The sequence below is a fragment of the Glycine soja genome, chromosome 19 (assembly GCF_004193775.1).
Source record: "Glycine soja cultivar W05 chromosome 19, ASM419377v2, whole genome shotgun sequence".
Taxonomy (NCBI): domain Eukaryota; kingdom Viridiplantae; phylum Streptophyta; class Magnoliopsida; order Fabales; family Fabaceae; genus Glycine; species Glycine soja.
Window position 1 is genome coordinate 45362493 of NC_041020.1, and position 21674 is coordinate 45384166.

Consider the following 21674-nt stretch of genomic DNA (forward strand, 5'->3'; position numbering starts at 1 on the left):
GGTGTCATCAGGGATCGATATATCTAGGGTGCGTGTGTTTTAGTTCTTCATTATTAGAAATATTGCACACGTTAAGAGAGAGAAACCAGAAAACGCTAAAGTTTTATTTTTTTACGTTAACCTAGCTAAATGTCAATTAGGCTTTATTCTATCGGAAAATCAAATGTACAGTTGTAATGCTCACTGTCATGTCACGAAACCTTAGATGAGACGGTCCCCATAAACCAGAAATTCTTGGCGGTGCAATTAATTCCCGGAAGAGAACATGAAATTTGCGGGTCCTGTAAATGGTGATACTTGCTTATATATGTAAATATCAAAATTTCAAAAAATTTAGAGAAATATTCTATGTACAGTGTAATTTGTATAATAAATTTTAAAAAAAAAAGACAAAGATATACAATAATTTGCATGGTTAATGGAGAAAGATGACAATAAATGAAATAAAAAAAAAATGTTTTTATATACATTGTGTTATATATAAATAATAACACTGGTCCAACCGAAGGTGTTGCTAGGCTACGTGCTGGAATCCTTGACCATGAAGAAATACAGAAAAGTGGTCTAGGTGAGACTCTGCCATGCTAATTCGTTGCCTGGGTTGTGTGTATATATGACTATGGAAAATCTCAAATAGTTTATTTCAGGGGAAACTGGGACACAAGACAACCCCACGAGATATTTAAGGAAAGTGGGGTAGGGACAGCCAGATGGAAGAGAAAAGAGAAATTTAAGTATTTAACTAATAATAACATACATTGATGCGGTTAAAAAAAAACAGTCACTTATCAATAAAAGAAAATTGTCAAGCATTAAATTTGTCTCTGATAATATAATTTTTGTTTAATTAAAGTTAACATTTTAATTGATATATATTACAAATTTTCTATTCCAATAAAATTGTATGTTAATTAATATTACTAAAAATTAATACAATACTGATAAGTTTAATAATAATTAATATAAAAAAATTTACGGGCAACATTTTCCTATTGAGTATCTTCCAATTAATTCTGGTTACTCCTTTTTTTATGTTATGTTTGGTAGAGAGAAATAATTAAGAGGAGAGGAGAGACGCAAATTATTTGGCTTTTTTTATTGAGAAGAATGAGTGAAAATAAATTTAAAATTTATGGGACCGTTATACTATTTCTTACACTTTTTTTTTATCCTTTTCTTTATTTCATCTCTATTTTTCTTAACTAAATATTTTTATTTTTATTTATTTTTTATTCATTTTGTTTTCATTATCCTATTTCTTTCATTTCTACCAAATAGAACATTCGACTATTTTCTAGTTGATTTAGAATTAGAAATTAATCTCTTAAAATATTGAATTTCATTGAAAGAACTGATATTATTTTTTAATAAATTAATATTATTTTATGATATAATTATTTATGAATCATATCACACCGTAATAAAATTGATAATATTTCTGCAATACCTATATTATAAATGGCGAGAATTCAAATGGTGACTAATTAAAGTCTTTGTCTTTCTTTTGGCAATAGATTACAAGGGGACATTCGTTCAGAACTTGGCTTTGCTAGCTACCCAGAATTTTTATATATACAGACTGGTATTTGTGTCTCTTGTTTTAATTTGTTAGTTTCGCTCAACAAAAGCAAGAGAGCATGGTTTCGTGAGATGCTATGATTGGTTTAAAGAAATATTTTGACTTATGCACGAGATCAGAGAGACTGTTCCAGATTGTAATACCAGTTCATTGTAGCAGTAATAAATTCCAAAAGCAACTTGTTAACCAAAGACCAAGAACAATGTACGCAATCTATTATCTTGATACGCATCCTACACTTGAGTTTATCGTACAAAGAGATTAATAAACAATTAATATATAAACACACCTTGTGCTTGATTATAGCTGAATAATTAGCACACTTGTCAACAACTTAATTAGCATTCAATTTATTCTTTATTAATTACTTTGAATTGACACTAATTTTGCTAACACACATGCATATCCGTTGGTCAAGTTCAGATTATAATTGATCAAATTTCTGTCTAGAGACTCCCCTAGAATATGCTAAAGCGCCAGCGGGTAAAGGGTTAATTAATTGGGCAAATTGGAGTGCACCTCACTTAGAAATTGTCATGTTAATCATTATAAATATGGTAATATGTTTGCATGTGGCTATATTAAAGTTGAAAATAGTACAAGGATCTCAAATGCATCAATTATATATTGTGTGTGACCCTATGTCTCCAACAAAAGCATTAAATATAATATGGAAAAGCAGGTTGTTGAAAGGTATATATATATATATATATATATATATATATATATATATATATATATATATATATATATATATATATATATAATCAAGTCAAACACCAATAAGTCCATGCCAAAATTCAATAACTTCCCCTCATGTTCAAATTTTCTGTATTTGTTCCTTCAAGATATCTAATTTAGTGGGGACTCGTTAAGTCTATGCTTGACTTGTCTTTTATATATACCATTTCTTTTAATAACAACTACAATGAGATTTAAATCTAGAATTTTATACAAATTACTCGAACCTCTTGTTGTTAGACTGAACCTAGTGAATTTATATACTTCAGGTTTGATAATGGAAAAATATTGCACCAATATTGCAAAGTGGCCGATATGGTAGACTTCCATTACATAGATTGGGACCGAAGTGGGACTAACCTTTTCATTGTCTTTGACATTAATAGCTAATCTTATCCTTTTGAATAGTTCCTGGTAAGTTGAGTTTAACCAGCAATATATGTAAAATTTGATCCGTTGGTGACTCTGGAGGAAACATGACCAATATAGCAATAAACCAAATATAGTCCTTGTGAACATGTAATGTGCCAATGCCCGTGAGAAAAAAGCAAAGTAGAAAACATATGGTTAGAGTGCAGTTTAGCACGCCAAATGGCAGGCCTAAAACATGTGCATACTTAGGAAAGAGATGATTCATGGGATTGATAATTACCCATAATTAAGAACATTGAACCGAGGAATATACCATACGTTGTTTTCAGAATGCGTTTCATCATGCAACATTTGGTCTCTATATCTATTTGTGGTAATGAGTGGCTCAAATTTCTCTTTTAATAATCCCTTGTGATGTTTGATTATGATATATACCAATGATTTGGCTTAATTATCGAAAAGATCACTAATCATAGGTTAACAGCATTCAATTGTAGGCATGCAAGTCTAATCTTGTAGTGCATAATGTCATATTTATGCCGGCATAACCCCACACTGCACCGACTCCTTTACACACGCACTCTCTCTCTCTCTCTCTCTCTCTAAACTTGTAATAACTCCTTTGGATACACGAAGGATCAGTATAGGACATACAGAAATTTTTGAAGTCCACTATATATTTATCACTCTATATTCTGTTTTATATTTTACTTTTGAATCTCACCAAAATATGTTACGATTCAACAAGAATTCTTCCGATTTGCTTTTTAATTTACCTCTCATTTTTGAAGTAAAAAAGAGAAAGGAAAATACGATAACATAAATAACGCATAAGCAAATTATATATTGAATATTTATTTTATAAACGTATTTTTAAGTGCACTAGTTTCCTGAATTTATTTATTAAAATATTTTTTTTCAGGTATTCATGCAAAAGGTTAATTATATTACATTGGACGTCAATTTATGAACTTTCCGCGAAAGAAAGCTATACATGCTAGGGAAGGCGGGAAAAACATTACGTATGAGGAAAATATGAAAGTTTAATGGAGTTGCATCAACATTCAACATGAACTAATTAAATAATCACTACACACACCGGCCAAAATATCAAATTTATATAATAGATCGAGTACAGAAAAGCAATTTCTCCCGAGAGAATATTAATTTTGTATCAGCCCTGAGAATTTTAAATATCGATCAGGAACCAAACAGCAGCAGATGGGGTCCCCATTTTTCTCCATAATAAGGTAGGCAAAGGCAAGTGTATTATTATGTCATGAATCCAAACAACAGATGAATATCTGGCAAGATGGAATCACTGGGCTATAAACTCTAATGCAAAACACTGGCTATACCTAGCAACAGCAAGAAATCAACTTACATAAATATGTACAATAACCTAGCTGTTGAATGAATTAAATAATTAAACAACCTAGTCACAATTTCCCAAGCAATAAGTGTATCAGAAGCAGAAGCAGATGCAACCTCTCAAAACATTAAAAAGGCTCATAACTCTCTTTCACACACACATTATATACAGAGAAAAGTAACTTATTTAATTTACTTATTTTCATTTTTTGATTCTTATATAAGCCATCGAATACTCCCTGCATGAGATTTAATTTAGTCTAGTCACTTAACATGTTGCACTTTGAGTAAGTTTGAATGAGAAATTAGCATTACACTCCAGAAATGAAAAAAAAAACACTCTAGAATTTTATTTTTAACAATTAATTATTAGAATTGAAAATGAACTTGAATCATAAATTTTATGTTCGATTTCATACGTACTAATAAACGGTGATGTCTATGAGAGGAATGATAAATAAGAGTTCAATTAATATTAGGAATAGCTTGAATTTATTTGGTTTATAGTCATTTTTAACTTACAATGCAATGGAAATTGGAAATATAAAACAAGGAAAGAAGAAAAAAGAACTAGTTTTTTTATCCCGAGAAATCATGTTTAGTCAAAAATAGTAAAACAGAAAAGTAAAGGCTCCACGTATGAACAAACACACAGAATGAAACGCAAATAGTGTGGGTTCCTAAACAGCACAGAAGATGCCACGTCACCTCTTTTTTTTTTTTTTTCTGGCTTGTCTGAATTTATTTCCTCACCCGTCAGGGTAGGCATGCGGGTTGGGCTGTGGCCCACAATGTTAATGTGTAAATGAGTGGGCCCACCACACTTCCCCACATTTGTCAAACCGTCTTTATTCTTTTTTACTTTTTATATGGCATGGCAAAGAAGGAGCATTTCTTTATCTGCTTGTGAGGTGTGAAAACTGCAACAACAAAAGGGTTGCACAGAAACGGTGATCGAATCGGGTAATCGGCACGTGCCACGTGATTGGTGTATGTAATGTGTGTAGGTCTGTGGTATAGTGGGGGGGTGGATCTAGACTTGGGACCATTCCACCATTTTGACTTACGTAGGAGGCCCAATAGAATGGTCCACTAGGCCCTAATTAACTAACCCTTCAACTCCATGCTTTTTCACTTTTCATTTTACTCTCCTGCGAGAGGGATAGAAAATGATGCACACCACCTCTTGGTTGTTACTTGTGACCAAAAGAACATCAACTTTCAACTTTGACTTGCCTTTTAAAGAGAATGGTAAATTATAAGGTAAATTTCTAATGCACGCGTTATGGCCTTGCAGCTCATCAATAAATGAAAATGTACCATGTATACGAAAAACAAATAATACATCGATGTCATCTACAAGCACTCCACCAAAAGAATTGAGAGAGAGAGAGAGAGACTCTGTCAAGTAAATTAGCCGGCCACTTAATTAGTTTCCTTTTGAAGTGAAATGGTATAGGTCTTATTAATTAGATGGATGCGTGCAAAGATTATTGGAACAAAATGATTATGAATGTGACAAAATTAATTAAGCCATGGCGAACTTCACTCTGCTGATAAGCTTTCAAGCTAAGATAAGATTATAAGTGGTTTGATTAAGACATATGTAAAGACTTGTACACGTAATCTTGATTACCTAATATAACAAATTACAAAGAAGACGACGCACGGTTTGGACTATGATGATGCCTTATCCATATAAGAATATATGTAGCATTTTCATTTTTTCATGTACATTGAATCATACCCCTAAATTTATTATGATATAGTCAATGTCAATTAATTAGATGGATGCATGAAGGTAACCCACATATTTCTCAATCCATCAATGTATTTACTTCTTTGTTTTCAGCTTTAAAATATCTTAATAGACAATTGATGTCTTACAAACAACAAACCAAACACACACATCTGAACCTTTATCATTTAGGATTGAGTTTCCAAACAAGATTTTCGACATTGTAGAGAGATTGCGGTCAAGATAGACAGGCTGGAACTGTACACTAGCACTGAATTGATCAAGCCTCTTTGACCAGTTTGGTCTTTAGCGTTATTCCATTTTATTGCATGCAAAATTTATGGCTGCCTTGGGGATCTATGACATTATCGATGTGGTTGTTCAACATTTTATTTGGTCAGTTTGAACATCATTACTCAACCTAAATGGAGATGGGGGTCTTGGTATTAATCAAGCTAAGACTAGGAAGCTCAGCATCCCCCTACTTGGGAAATTAATTTGGACCTTCATTAATTCTGCTCATAAACTTTAGGTCTAGCTAGGAAATTTCATTAATACATTTGTCTGTTCTATAGCATTAAGAGTCTATTGGGTGCAGATTGGACCATTAAACTGGAGCATACTTTATGAGATGTGCAACAATTGCGAAGACCAATTAGCCAAGGACGATTTTCAATTCCTTGCAAGGTTTGGGACCACCCATCTTAATTCCACTCTCTTGACCGACAAGATGGGTGTCGTTTTCGTCAGGGGCTAGTGTTGCTTTTTGTTTTTCACTTGTATAAAAAAAATTGTTACTTTTATAAATTAACTAGATTCTGCTGTATCCCAGTGGTAAAATAAAGTTATTGTAGCTAAAAGAGTACAGAGATTATGACTTTTAGCTTTCCAGTAAGATTCCTAGGTGACCGAAGCTTGTAGTCTAGACAGATTTAAATATAATACAGGACATTGATTTTTTTCTTCTAACTTTATTGTTATCTTTTAAATTGATTAAATGAATATTGTAATCAGATAGGCTTATAATGTTTTCGCAATATTGAGAATATTTAGCAACCTTCATTTTAAAACTGAAACAGTATTTTATCAAATTATCTTTTAAGAGCGAAGCTATGAAGTCTAGGCAAAAATCAAGTATTGTGAAAATGATTAAGATTGTTATGACTAACCAGCACTCATATGTTATTGTAATTTTCGGTATCCATTATATAATTTATATTTGTTTCATTTGACAATAACAACGATTGCAGTGCCTCCAAAGATGCCCAAAAAATAAGAACAACCCTTAGCTATTGGATTGTAGGTCTTGATGGTATTGTGAGATCCAACTTGCTATGATATTTACCTCTTGTTTCCTTACATCTTTAAGCCACTGTGGATCTTCCTTACTCGAGTACCTTAGGTCTACATGATGAGCTCCTGCTCACAAAAATGTCCAAATAAATAGAGCAAATAGAAAAATGGAAAGAAGAGAAAAAAGGATTTGAAATTGAAACATAAATTATACATTAGTTTGGTCCACTAACCTTTTTTTGCAACAATAGCAACTATTGTTTTTGATATAGTCTTTAACACCCTGCAACCAAACTCATAATTAGCAAGATTGTGTAATTGCTTTTAGCATTGGTGAAATTATGCTAATAATAATGGGAGATGCTATACCCTCCGGCACTCCAAGGATCTCTTAAACCATTAAAGAATATAATGTTGCTGGCAGACCTTTTCAGAACTCTCTCAATAGCCTGCAGAAAAACATGAATAAGTGATAACAATTATATGAATATGGTTGGCAATGTATGCAAATTAAAAGTGAGATTGAATTGAATAGTGAATAGTAATATATACACACATGGCCACCAAACTCAGTAGTAATCCAGTGTGGTCTTGGCTGTACGTTGTAGAAAAAGTCGCACCAAGAGGCTCTTGCTTCGTATGACCACTCATATTCTGGGAATATGCTCTCCTTATTGCTTCCACCTACGGGCATTATCATCTCCGTACAAGCCTGCACCATGCACAAAACTACATCTCCTCATTAATAACAAATTAATAAACTACATTTTATAATTTATATACTATATGGTCCTATATTATTGGAGTCTCCAACATAGGTTACGTCTCTATTAAACCAAAATAAGAAAAGCTCTGTTGTCTTTGACTATAGAAAGTGGTAGAAATTAAAAAAAAATAAAAAAAATCAGCAGATGGACAAGTTTGATGCCTGAATCAGTGAATGTGACAGTACTGAAGCAATTAAAAAGAGTCCAAAAACTAGAAAATATAATGACCGGGGTTGTCGACAAGAATGCAATATCAATGTTGCCTTAATTTTGAAATGAAACACGCCTAAAACATATGATAGAAAAACGATACGAAGTCATTTTCTATGTAGTATTCAGGCTACCATAATAGTAAGACTACTGAAATTGTTGTTAATATATAGATAATGCAACTATACAAGTTGATTCAAGAGATTTTGTCAAACAAGTGATGTTGCAAATAATTATAATATTGAAGTTGTTGAAGATTGTAAACGTTTTAAAAGCGCTGAGGAACATGGTCAATTTGAAAGATATGCATAGCAGCATTACTAAAATTGTGGACAAGGTTGACGGATTTTAAATTAATTTGGTCCATAACTGACATAAGCAGGTGCAAGGTTTTGCAGAGGAATAACTAAATTCTGTTCATGCTCTAATAACTCTGTATAAAGACAGAAATAGTCCACTCTTATATTATAAATTAAGATAGAACTCTAAGAATGAGTTTTTTATCTTCTCAAATGGATGTTCTCAAAACCTTCTCTCTTTTCTCTTTTTAATGTGCCTTTCACACATTACTCATACAATTAGAAGAAAAAAAAATTACTTTTCTCAACCATTTCAAACTACTCTCATTTTGTCTTCATGCATATACTTGGTCTTTTTAATCATTTATTTCTTTCAATTTATTTTGTTTTATGTCTATCTTCAAGTTGAATTTCCTTAATTTTTTAAAATAAATTAATAACAATTAAAAATAATTTTAGATTTTAATTTAAATCATTTATTATAAAATAAAATTTAATTTATATATTGACATATATTTAGTATGAATTTTAATTATAGTACAATTTATATACTAAAAAAATATTTATTTATTATCAATTTTAATTATATCAAAATAAATATTTTACTTATAAAATATAGAAAGTAATTATATCATAGTATGTTGTATTAGATATTAAAAAAATATTTATTTATGATGAATTTTAATTATATACTCGTAAGTGTTGAAATTCCAAAGTACTTGGATATCTATATACTATTTAAGTTCGGCCTGCTAACCTTGTAAGCAAATGGGTCTAATTATTTTTGGTCTTGCGTCTACGAGGTGAGCTTGCATATTGGACTATAGGTTTAACCTGCAGTTTTATTTTCCAAACCTATTGGATAGAGTTCCTTAACTGGCTAAAAATTAAAAGATATTTTTCTACTTTAAAAACTTTGATGAGCGTTCATTTTTATTTTTTATATAAAAATGACCGCTTCATTACATCATCCGTCACTATGGACACAATTTCCTTAGTAAGACTAGCAAGAGAATCAGCTGCTCTAGGAACAAATATCAAAGATTGTGACGTGTAATTTCTAACCAGACATTTACAATCAAAAACTAAACCAGCAAAATAGCTATTCCTAGCAGCGTTCATACTTCTTCTCTCCCATGCAAATCCCCCAGATCTAATAGGAGCCTCTTAGTGAAGTTGAGGCTACTGAAACTAGTAAGGGTGTAAATTTGAACCCAAGAGAAAAGAGACAAGAAAAAATGTTGGTGTGTAAAACTTGACCAAAGAGGCTGGTATTCATAGGACTGGATGAGATTACATGACCGTGTGAATTAAAATAATTGATATGGGAATTCAAATATGATTGAAAAAATGATCAAAAAGCTCATGTGTGTGAGACTTTCATCTCTTGTTACTCACTTTGTAATCTCATATCACAAAATAATATATAGACACATGAGTCAAGGATATAATTTAAGACTTAACCTTTTGTGATATTCTTTAAACTACAACAATTTTATATGGTAGTTAGCTAGAGAATAGGAACTGGCATTCCTGGCCTTTGCGGTTGGATTAAAAGTCATGTCCTTGTAGGTTCAGGTTCTAAGGCCACGGAGAGAAAAAGAGACAACAAAAAAAAAGCTAGAGAATAGGAATATATATATATATATATATATATATATATATATATATGTAAATATAATTTTTTTTATAGAAAATATGATGACGTTTCTTATTATGCAAACAATTAAAAACAAAAAAAAAAGGAACTATGGCTGCAAATAATTTGAGATACAAATCCTTATTTTTCACTTAAATAATTAGAGGTTTACGATAAATTTGAGGTGTATAATGATTTAAAAGGTTAATAATTAGATGAAATTTAAAAGATTTTACAGGTAGTGAAGTTAAGACTTGAAGAGCAGAAAATTTAGGATTGTTTAATTAGTTTAAAATATGATGTTTTGAGTGGTGGGCAATAAGTGAAAGAGGGTTTAAAGTTATTTAATAAATGTAAGAGTTTGATGGTGTTTTTTTTTTTTTTTGTCATTGTAACATTGTCAATATTTTTTTGTTCGTGGTTTTTAATAAAAAAAAATAAACTTGCATTTTCTAAATAATTAAATTATAAGATTAAAAACTATAAGATTAAACCCGAAAAGAAATATTAAACGCATTCGTTGATCATAACAGTAAGAACAAAATGAGTGTCTTTGTTTCATGGATTTAAGTTAAATTTCCGAAAATATAAACATGAGAATGTGATTCCTAAAAGTATAAATAAACGTACCCAAAATTATAATTAAGCTGAAAATATTTTATCTCAACGATACCGTCATGCAATGCAAGGGGGGCTTTTCTCCTACCGATAGTTTCTGGTCAATGGAAAGGGTTTTTTTTTCTTAATGCAAGACCAAGACCAAGACCAAGACCCTTGAAGCTCTAAGTTAACGTCTGGTTGAGTAATGGAAAGTAGAAACTAGCATGACAATGAAATCTGTATTTATGGGTATCCATCTAAATTCGTTTTATTTTGACGAAAAATATTAGAATTGACCGGATATGGATTTGGGTTTGAGGATTATCTAGCTTTTTTAATCGGGGTTGGGTAGAATGTCACTATCCATCATCCTATATTCATTCCTATACTCGTCCTGATGATGAAATTATTAAAATTTTATTAATTACTTGTTAATTTTTTTATAATTTTTACATAATTTAAGATTTTTTTTTGATGATTTTTGTAGACAAATGCGTTGCAAATAAAATAATTAAAAATAAATATGTAAAAATCAAATTTTTTTAAATCAAATTTTCAATATAATTTTTTTACAATTTTTTTTTAAATCTAAACCAAGAACGAGATACTCAATATCTTATGGACGGGAATGTAGTATCAGAAACGGATACATAGATATATTAAGGGATCGAAATCAAAAATCAAGGAGACAATACTTGTTCCCGTCCTATCCATTATCATGTCTAGTGGAACACAATATGAGGCACTAACGTTGGGATAATTATTAACAACTTGACTTCTCCGTTTGAAGCTGTCACGTGCACAAGTTTTTCTTAGATTCTAGCATTAGCATATGCTGGAAAGTCGGAAAGATAATAGGCGTTTTCTATTGCAAGTTGGCTACTCCTTCAAATGTTTCTCCTATTCTAAAAGATTTAAGCAAAAGATTGGACAAAATTTAATAGTATATTTCAATGTGGTAATTAGTTACAACGCATGTAAGTTTTAATTAAATTAAAGTTGAAAACACAAGAAATGGAAATTGAGAAAATTATGTTTGACCATGAATGGGATAGGTTTACCTGCCATTGCCATCCTCCAAGATCGTGAGGATCAGAATTGTCATCCAAATCGAAACACGTTGCTTTGCCTGTATAGTTGTAGTAGACATTGGCTGCTGCATACAACTTGGCTAATCTATTATTTCCCGTTACTGAGCTGTCAATCGCCTCGCACATCTAAATTTCCACAATTCTAAGTCTAGTCAAATTATTCTTTGAATCTTTCCACAACAAATCATTTAAATATTCCTCTAGTCTCCCTTCCCCCTTTTCACCTTCAATCTCCAATAAAAAATAATAATTTAAGACTACAACATTTGTATAAACTTTATTTATCTGAAAATATATAAACTTATTAAAAATGAAAATATAAAATTATTTATGTAATACTATTTAAATCCAAATGATAATATCATTTTTTTTGTTTTTATCATTAAAAAATTTGACATTCCATTTCTTTGTCATTATCATCAAAAGTTGAAATAGACTCCACCACATGTTGAAAAAAGTTCTTTTAGCTAACAGTATATATAATTTTAAAATTGATCGATATTATGCATTAAATAATTATTCTTCGTAATAAAACAATTAGAACTGTTTTATCACATGACGGCCCTTTAGTCAAAACAAGTAAAATAAAGTATTTACAACAATTACTTTACTATGAATAACGATTTAAAAATGAATTTAAAGTTCATTCTTTCAAGGATAAAAAATTATAACAATTAACTTTTAAAAATCACATCAGAAACATATAATCAAACGACGCCAGAAAACAATCCTTTATAAAAAAAGAACATATTTTAAGATTGTACCTTTTTCACCGGATATGCAGGCAGGGGATTCAGGAAATTGGATGGTGTCGGATAATCTGTCATGGCGGTATAAATCCACGCCGCCCGAAGCCAACCTTCCAAAGAATCAGGCCCAAAATCATCGCTCCTGAAAAACATTAATAATAACTAAACTATAGACATAGACACCTTAATTAATTGATCATTCAATTAAATCATTTTGCATTAGTAATTAATCATGCTCTCACTTGCATATTCTGAATGTTTTCCGCAGCAGTTCCATTCCTCCGGGTTTATTGGCCGTATCGTCTATCAGATCCCAAGACCCTTTTATCACTTTGTAACAATTCTCACTCTCGCTCTGCGGTAGTACATCAAACAAAATTTTTACTTCAATAGTAGTACTTAGCATTCTTCACTAACCATGGCCGGGGCCACATATGCATGTGCATATTAATTACAAATTATTGAGAGAATCAAACCCTGAAGTCTTGTGTGATGATGCTGATGAAGATGTCTGGCGAAACCATACCCATGAAATGGAGAATTGGAGCAGAGGATGCTAGAGCTCCAATTGCAACGTGTGGATACTTCATCCTGAACCAAGCAGCCAACACTGCAAAACAAAGCCCATTTGGATTTTATACTCATCTCAATTAGAGGGATTGAACTATTGAAATCAATGAGGGTAAAAACTTAAAATACTAGTATTAAATTAAAAATATAAAACAAGTGATAGGTTTATACTTCCTCCATAGGATCCTCCAAAAACCACAACAGGAGAATCAGTGGCTGACAAATTCTTCTTCAGATCAATGATGAGAGCGGCATAATCAGCTAATGCCTGTGTTGAGCTGAGATACCCAAGTGTGCTAGTATTTGCATATGCAACCGTCTTGTTTCCCCCAAATGGTATTGATTTTCCATAAAATCTATGCTGCAGTTCAGTTTGAGATACATGAAATACAGTAAGTTAATAACTTAATTGTTGGTAACAGTTAAAAATCCTAGTTAGAGATCTCAACAACCTAGATATTGGACAAGTTGCATTTCAACTTCTAATTAAGACAGTAAAGTGTGGCTTTTGAGTGATCAAGCAAAAAGTTTACTTTATCAAATTACAGACAGAGATCTACTACCCTTTACAAAAGAAGAAAGATTACCTCGATGAAAACCAAAAGGGCTTGAAAAGAAGGAGCATTTTCGAACATAAAGCCCGTGTTTTGTGTGAACCATTCTATGTTCCCTTCATTGCCAGTGTAGACAAAGATTGGAGCATTGTTCTTGGCACCACCCCAAAAGGTATCGTTGATGAGATACCTTTGTTGAAAAGTGTGATTGCTTTGGGGATTGAAATTGAAGTGATCCAGTATCTGGGTGAAGAATTTTGTTCTGTAAAGCCCATTTTGGGAAGAATGTGAGCGTTGCTTCAGCTCTGCACTAACTGCTGAAGAAGGAAATCTGGGAAGGATAGGGGCAAAAGCAAAAGTGAGTGAGGGAACCGAAAATAGAGAGAAGAGTGTGAGTATGAACTGAAAGCCAATTGCCATTATTTTTTCTCTAATGAACTGTGGCTACAAATGAGATGTGCATTTAAAAGAGGAAAAAAAATGATAAGAGAATCTCAGGAATTCAGAGCTTCCGCAGAATAAAGCCTCGTTGGTTGGGCTACACACCAACAATCAGTGGACCATTGCAATTATTATTATGTGTTTATCCACATTCTTCAATGACAAGTTTAGACTTGGATTAAGATAGATTAGATTTTAAATATCACAATTATAGACTTATTAATTCTTATCAGCGAAATAAATTAATGTGATTGGTATTTATAATCTTTAAAATATAAATTTATAGCTTTCATACATAATAGTAGTTTTTAACTTTTTATTAACACAAAATTGTTCATTTCTGCTTTTGCATATTAATTAATGTTTTTATTTATTTATTGTTAATTTTGATATATAATTTTTAAATTTAATTATGTAGCAAAAGAATAGATTGTGTGCCGAAAAAAACTCATTCAATTCTCTGTCTATCACTAAATCCATGTATGTATAAAATTTTGGTGGATGAAGGTAAACATAATATCTTGTTATGTACAACTAAAGTAATATATATATATATATATATATATATATTGAATTTAATCCGCATCAATATATTAAAAGAGTGTCTTTACTTTCTATGCTGTCCCAATAATTTAAGAGATTTTGATAGGGTTAATTTTTTAACCAATTAAATTACAAGTTATTTTATTATTTTTTTTAAATTAGTCATTGATTATTATTTTAAAAAAATTTAAAATTACAGTTTTTTAAATTAGAAACTATAATTAAAGATAATTTTAAAAATCTGAATTCTAAAATATTTGTAGTTCCTTTCAACATTTTTTTTTATAAAACCTATGCTTAAAGAAACAATAATAAGAAATATTTAGACCATAAATTCCAAAAGTTTTTTTTATAAAAAGTGTTGAAAGCAACCAAAAAAGTTTTAGGATTCAAATTTTTAAAGTTATCTTTAATCATATTTTCTAATTTAAAAAATTTATAATTTTTAAATTTTAAAAAACAATAATCAATGACTACTTTTACTCATTTCCATATTTGCCACACAAATTTTCTTGTAAAATGTTAATTATTTTTTTTAGTTTTTTGTGATAATTTTTTATTATGCTTGTTTTTAAAAATATATTAAATAATGTTTTTATCCATTATTTTTCAAAAATTATAAACCAATATAATTTGGTGTTAAAATTTATACGTTAATGCATCCCTTTCATGTTATTTGTTTTTTTTAATAATTTCATAGAATAAAACATAAATTATTTGTTCAAATTTGTGGTTGCGTGAAGGATAAATAAAGGCATATCAAACTGAAAAATGCGGGCACGGTAATGGAGGAGAAAGAGAAACATTATTTTCCTGAATAATAGTAGTAAATCACCAAATTGTTATTCTTTGATAGGAAATATTTAAGCTAAAAATTAACATGTGCAAAGCATAAGTTTCTCTCCCCTGTTCAGTTGTTCAGTTAAAAAAAGAGAAGAAAAAAGTGATATTTGGTACTAGAAGATTTTTCGTATAAAACACAAAATTACCTATGAATTTATTAGCTAGTATACATTGCCACTTGGTCAGTTTCCATATTTACTCAAAGCTTGTTAGATATAATCTGCATTCCATAACCATAACACTTTTGAAAGCGTTTTCCATACCAAATTTTTAAACGAGAGAATCAAAGATCAAACAAACAACTTCTTTTTCACTTGATAACTCTACAACTTTGTTGAGCCAAATCAATCTGTCTACCAAGCTATCGTGCTTCACTATAACTGTTGCTGCCTTGTGCCATTTCATACCGAATGCTTGAAATAATTTATACATGTCATGTAAGACATTATTAGCTCAGGTGTTTGGAGAGTAATTTTAAAATAATTTTGTTTTAAATTCACAAAATATTTATTTTTTTCAAGAAGCATATGCAAATATCCATGGATGCCAAAACACCTATAAGTAATTTCTAAATGGGTACTCGTGGATAACTGGTGTGGATTTTTTCTAATGGGATAAATAGCCAGTAACAACTATCTGTAGCCGTTCTACTTCGTTGTGATTCCTAATGTCACATCAATAATACATTATTTTAATTTAAATATATCTCTTTTAATTTTATTTGTTTTATTTTTATCCCCTTGATCAAAGAGAGCATAGAGTGCACAATCATAATTATCCCAATCACGTTACCTACTACTGATATAGACATACAAATTTTAGTCAAATATATTTTTAGTCCAATACTTTTTTATTGTCGTCAGATTCAAATTTGGTTCCTATACTTAAAAAAAAAAGTGGATTTGATTCTTATTTGATCCCTTAATTTTCAGTTGTAGAAATTAAATTCACTTTTTTAAAAAAAAAACATAAAGACCAAATTCATCTATCTGAAATATATAAGAATTAAAATTAAATTTTACCGAAAATATAAATACATATTTAAAAAAGAATGTCATTGTTTTCAAAGAGAAAGCCATCCAGCTTTTGAAACTGAAGTTATATAAGAAATGGATAACCAAAATGCCAAATCCGATTGAGATTCACTTCCGTGTCCCCTATGCTTCGTCCAAAATTTACCTTCGCATAACGATGGCTATGAAAGCTAAGTGATCAATGAAAGAGACGTTGATATTTATACTCGAAATAAATTTTATTTACTTTCTTTTATCACATTGTGATCACTAATTAGTTTTTTGTTTTTTGTTTTTTATTTTTTTATTTTATTCTTTTTACTTCTCTCAAGAGTATCCGTAGTATTATCCAAACCAAAACATATGGCAGTCCCACTATAGTTGTAGAAGATACTAGCTGCTGCATACAACTTAGTGAACGCTTCATTTCCAACGGATAAGTTATCAATCAAGGCCATGACGTCAAGGTCTGCATTTTTTGTTACATCTATATATAATTAACTTGTGTTTCAGTATGTTTCCATGATTTTGTTTCATCTTTTAAAAAGTTATAATTACATTATTGGATGTCAAACATCAAGGTTCTGGGGTCTTTACAAGGACTAATTAGTAAAAGGTCAACGGTTAAAATCAAACTTAAAAATCAATCACGTTCCGCTAAAAAAATCTAATCTCAGTATCATTCAGAAGAAAAATAAAAATTGGATTTTTATTATGGTCTTACAGAATCACAATTGGTTGATAACCTATCACTTACATAATCTTAAAAGACAAATTTTAAGATAAAGTCTCGAGAGATATTTGAAAGGAGAAATTTTTTTAACTTCTTAGGAATGTTAAATAATTGGAATCGTTTCTCTTGTTTGGTATTTATTTTAAAAAATAATCTTTTTAGGAAATAATAATTTTCGAAAATGTTTCTAACGAAGGTATTCTATGGAGGTGAGAGTATAACTTTTCTCAGAATTTACAAAAGGTATTAAAAATTTAATTTAATCCTCTCTTTATCTTATTTAATGTTCAAAATATAATCATTATCATTGTAGAAGTGTGTTATTGTTAACAAAGAAAATGAAACTGAGTGATGTGATACAAAATGATGTTAATTAGGTTCAGATTGATTTTTCAACTTTTAAAATAGATTCAAATCTTTCAACAATTTAAATGTTCAGATATCAGTTAGACATTTATGAAAGAAAGTATTTAGATAATTGCATTTAACCAATTCTGTTATAGTACAGAATTGTTGAGTTGACTTTGTAGCATTGGCTAGCTTAGAATATGTTTGTCTGCCACTTGCTTGCAATTTTCCTTTTCTATTATTTTGTTATCTTTTGGATATTTTCCTTTGTATCACGGCATTTTATGTTGCGTATATAAGCAGTTATATACTGAGTAAAAGGGCATTGTAGAAATAATACAAGTCTTTCCTAAGCGCCAACCACCTGTTTTTGCACCATGGACTAAACCAAGTGAGTTTCGCCAAGACACACCTTGGAATCTTGGAGGATTTGGACGGACTCGTAACACCTTGAATGTTATAAAGGAGAACATTTAGATAATTGCATTTAACCAATTCTGTTATAGGATTGTTGAGTTGACTTTGTAGCATTGATTAGCTTAGGATATATTGTCTGCAACTTGTTTGCAAGTTTCCTTTTGTTATTTTGTTATCTTTTGGATATTTTTCTCTGTATCACAATATTTTGTGTTGTGTATATAAGCAGTTATGTACTGAGTAAATGGGCATTGAAGAAATAATACAAGTCTTTTCATCCCTCATCTTTCTCTTCACCTTTCTCTTAGGAGGTTCCTAGGCCTCGAATGCTAGGAAACTACTGAGCTATTTTACAGTTCATAACATAGACCTTTGAGCATCATGTGTAGAAGTTGAATATTGGAAGGAGCACCTTTAAAAAAAATAGTTTGAGACTATTAGCACCTTTCTCACTGGAGAAGCAGGCAAATGAGCTAGGAAATTGGAAGGTGCTGGATAATCTATCATGGCCGCAATACCCAAAGCCATTTGAAGCCAAGATACCAGAGCACCTGCGCTTATATAATTCCTTCAGGAAAACAAGAACAAATAATCTATCATCCGTTATATATGGGGAATAATCTGAATAAAGAATGTTTTTTTTTAAAGGATTAATTAGTAAGTCATACTCTCACTTGCATATTCTGAACGATTTCCATAGTTGTTCTAGTCCTCCAGGTTTTCGAGCTGTGTCTTCTATTTGTTTCCAAGACCCTTTAATCACTTTGTAACAATTCTCACTCTCGCTCTAAGGATCATATTTTATGCAACAAAAAAAAAATATATCAGCGCATAATTCTTGACTAATCAAGAGCTAGGACTACTAGTGCATGGAGTTGGTTAGAACATCTTTAATTAAATTTTAAAGTTAAATTTTTTAGCTCAAAAATCACCCTTTACTGATCTACCATAATAAATGCATGTTCTGAAAAATCTTTGGCATGAAGGTTGGATTCTCTTCAAAAACTCTCAAGAAATGTTCCCATTTTCAAAAAAAGTATTTTTTAATATCTCTCTCCCTAACTGAATGATAACATATATTTAAGTATAATTTATTGTGGAACTTACAAAAGTAAAATTTTGAACTCAAAAATCACTTTTCACCGATCTTCCACTATACATGCTTAGATGTTGAAAATCTTGGGCATGAAGGTTGGATCCTCTTTAAGAAAAGTGTTCCCATTTAAAAAAATATTTTTTAATGTCTTTCTCTCTAAGTGATTGATAATATATATTTAAGTGTAGTTCGTTATAAGACTTGCAAAAATAGTTCAAGAATTCAAAGTGAAATCTATTAAAAAAATAATCTTATATCATCATGTGTAATACTATGAGAATCCAAAATGTAAAATCACATCTTATATGTATATGTATAGTAAGAGTTTTTCTTAAAAAGAAAAAACAAACGAATTTTATTAACGAGGAATAACTTAATTATCACCAGATAAGTTATTACAGAAAGCAAAACATAGAGAACTACATAACCTCCCCACCACAACCCGTATAACAAAGTACATGAGAGCACCATTTAACCGTTGCATAATATAATATCCCCCCAAACTACAGAGGTACCGTCCATATGTATAGTAAGACGTGAATGAATTAAATTAATAATAAAGATGAACGAAAAGTAATTCAGGAGTCTATCTTTATTTTTTGTCACACAAATAGTTATATAAATATTTCAAAACATTTATTTTATTCCATGAAAATAAAAAATTAACTATCATAATATATAATCCAAAATTAAATGAATTTAGGAAATTATCACTTTTAAACAATATCACCAATCTCCATATTGGTGAGGACTAGTACGTATTGGGTTAAATTTCAGCCATAATGATATGATGGAGATTGGAGAGTGGCTAGGCGACCTTATAGTCTTGAGTGATGATATCAGTATAGGTATTGGGTGAAACCAAATCCAGAAATTGAAGGATTGGAGCAGAGGATGCCAAGGCTCCAATGGCAACATGTGGATACTTCATTCTAAACCATGCAGTCAGTACTGCAAAACATCCATTCAGACTAATTATCTAAAAGAGGAAAACATTATTGTCACATAAAATATAGACATTAATTTTTGATAAAATATGATGTATAGTATAATTCCTCCATAGGATCCTCCAAACACTACAACAGGGGAATATGTTGCTGATAAATTCTTCTTGAGATCAATGATGAGTAGTGTGGAGCTCAAGTATCCAAGTGTGCTGCTATTTGCATTTGCATCCTCCTCGTTTCCCCCAAATGGAAATGATTTTCCATAGTATCTATGCTGCATGGAGTTTTATTTTGAAAACATTTTGAGAGTAATGTTAAGATCTCAACTGCTTAGAGTAGCTAAGTTGCATTTAAAGGTTTCCCTTTGGGTTATCACTTATCAAGCACATAGACATAGCATCCCTCATCAAATTAAACAAGAGAACGAAATTTAAGCAGTCATACTCATTCCTCTATAAAAACCAAAAGGGCTTTGAAATAAGGTGCTGTTTCGAACATGAAGCCAGGGTTCTGTGCGAACCATTCTATGTCCCCTTCATTTCCAGTGTAGAAAAAGATTGGAGCATTGCTCTTGTCACCACCCCAGTAGGTATCATTGATGAGATATCTTTGTTGAAAAGTCTGATAGCTCTGGGGATTATAATTGAAGTGATCCAGTATTTGTGTGAAGAACTTTTTTGTGTATACCCCATTTTGGGCAGAACGAGAGGTTACATCTATCGCAGGATGGACGACTGAAGAAGGAAATCTTGGTAAGATATGTGCAAAAGTGATGGTGAAGCACATCAGAGAAAATAAACAAAATCATATAATTGTAAAGTGAAAGCTCGTTGCCATTTTTCCTGTTACTTGGAGTTTGAGTTTAATGAAATCAACATGAGTTATATCTCCGTGTTGGGAACAAATATTTTGTTTGAAGGGGAAAAGGATATAAAGATAAGAAAAAAGTTAAGAATTAATTACGTTTTTTTGTCTCTAAAAAGTTAATAATTTAACTATGACCACTCCATTAATACACTAGAGACCCTGATCTTGAACATCTGCAGTTAACGGACATCACAATGTTGCCACTTTTTAGGCTTTTCAAATTATCCAAGCATCTCTTGTAGTAGGATACAAAGAGCCGGCTGTTGCTTTTTTATTTTAAGCTTGAATGTTCCATGTCTTGGATGTGATTTTTAAAAATTAGTTATAACTATTGCATTCCAAACACCATTTCTCCATTTTCAACTAGTTTTAAACACATTACTTATCTTTTAATTTCTCTATCGTAAGTGTTTATTATGAGAATACAACTGTATTAAAAATTAAGAGAAATAGTTTCACGTCCATAATAATTTTACCAATCTTGACCTGAATAAGTCGGATTCTCAGTGTGGTATTTGGATACCAGTAATTTTAAAAAAGAATAGCCTAAAAGAATTTAACATATATGTTGCGGGGAATTTTTTTGTGAAGCTAGTTATTAATTTCTATATCTGATTCATTTATGTAAAATCATCATTTTTTTTATTGAATTTATGTAAAATATTCATCATTAAATTTATATAATGAATATATCTTTATTTTAATTCTGAAATTATAAGACGTAGTCATCTTAATATTTTTTTTGACAGAAAGTCATTTTAATATTTAATTTCATAAAATATCATTAAATTTAATGTGTAACCTCTCGTTCTCATCAAGTCATTTTAATATTCCACTACATTATTCAGTTACA

At 30.7% G+C, this 21674-nt stretch overlaps 1 protein-coding gene and 1 pseudogene across 1 annotated transcript; both read right to left on the bottom strand.

Annotated features, from left to right (window-relative positions):
* Positions 1-6936: 6936 nt before the first annotated feature.
* Positions 6937-14111, bottom strand: LOC114397924 (lysosomal Pro-X carboxypeptidase-like). Its single transcript, XM_028359986.1, has 10 exons — positions 13607-14111; positions 13191-13380; positions 12926-13059; positions 12692-12804; positions 12465-12591; positions 11671-11826; positions 7651-7806; positions 7464-7543; positions 7328-7377; positions 6937-7220 (listed from the first exon to the last, which is right to left on the bottom strand). The coding sequence occupies exons 1-10, from the start codon at positions 13991-13993 to the stop codon at positions 7087-7089; spliced, it is 1527 nt and encodes a 508-aa protein (XP_028215787.1). The 5' UTR covers positions 13994-14111; the 3' UTR covers positions 6937-7086.
* Positions 14112-16463: 2352 nt separating this feature from the next.
* Positions 16464-20740, bottom strand: LOC114398869 (annotated as a pseudogene).
* Between the last annotated feature and the right edge of the window lie 934 nt (positions 20741-21674).

Bases quoted from the DNA above. Each gene is read 5' to 3' on its own strand.
- LOC114397924 (XM_028359986.1), bottom strand. From the start codon at position 13,993: ATGGCAATTGGCTTTCAGTTCATACTCACACTCTTCTCTCTATTTTCG. The intron at 13,381-13,606 runs GTAATCTTTCTT...ACTGAACTGCAG, and splicing joins CCCTTTTGGTTTTCATCGAG to CATAGATTTTATGGAAAATC. The intron at 7,221-7,327 runs GTTAGTGGACCA...TTTTGTGAGCAG, and splicing joins TGCTATTGTTGCAAAAAAAG to GAGCTCATCATGTAGACCTA.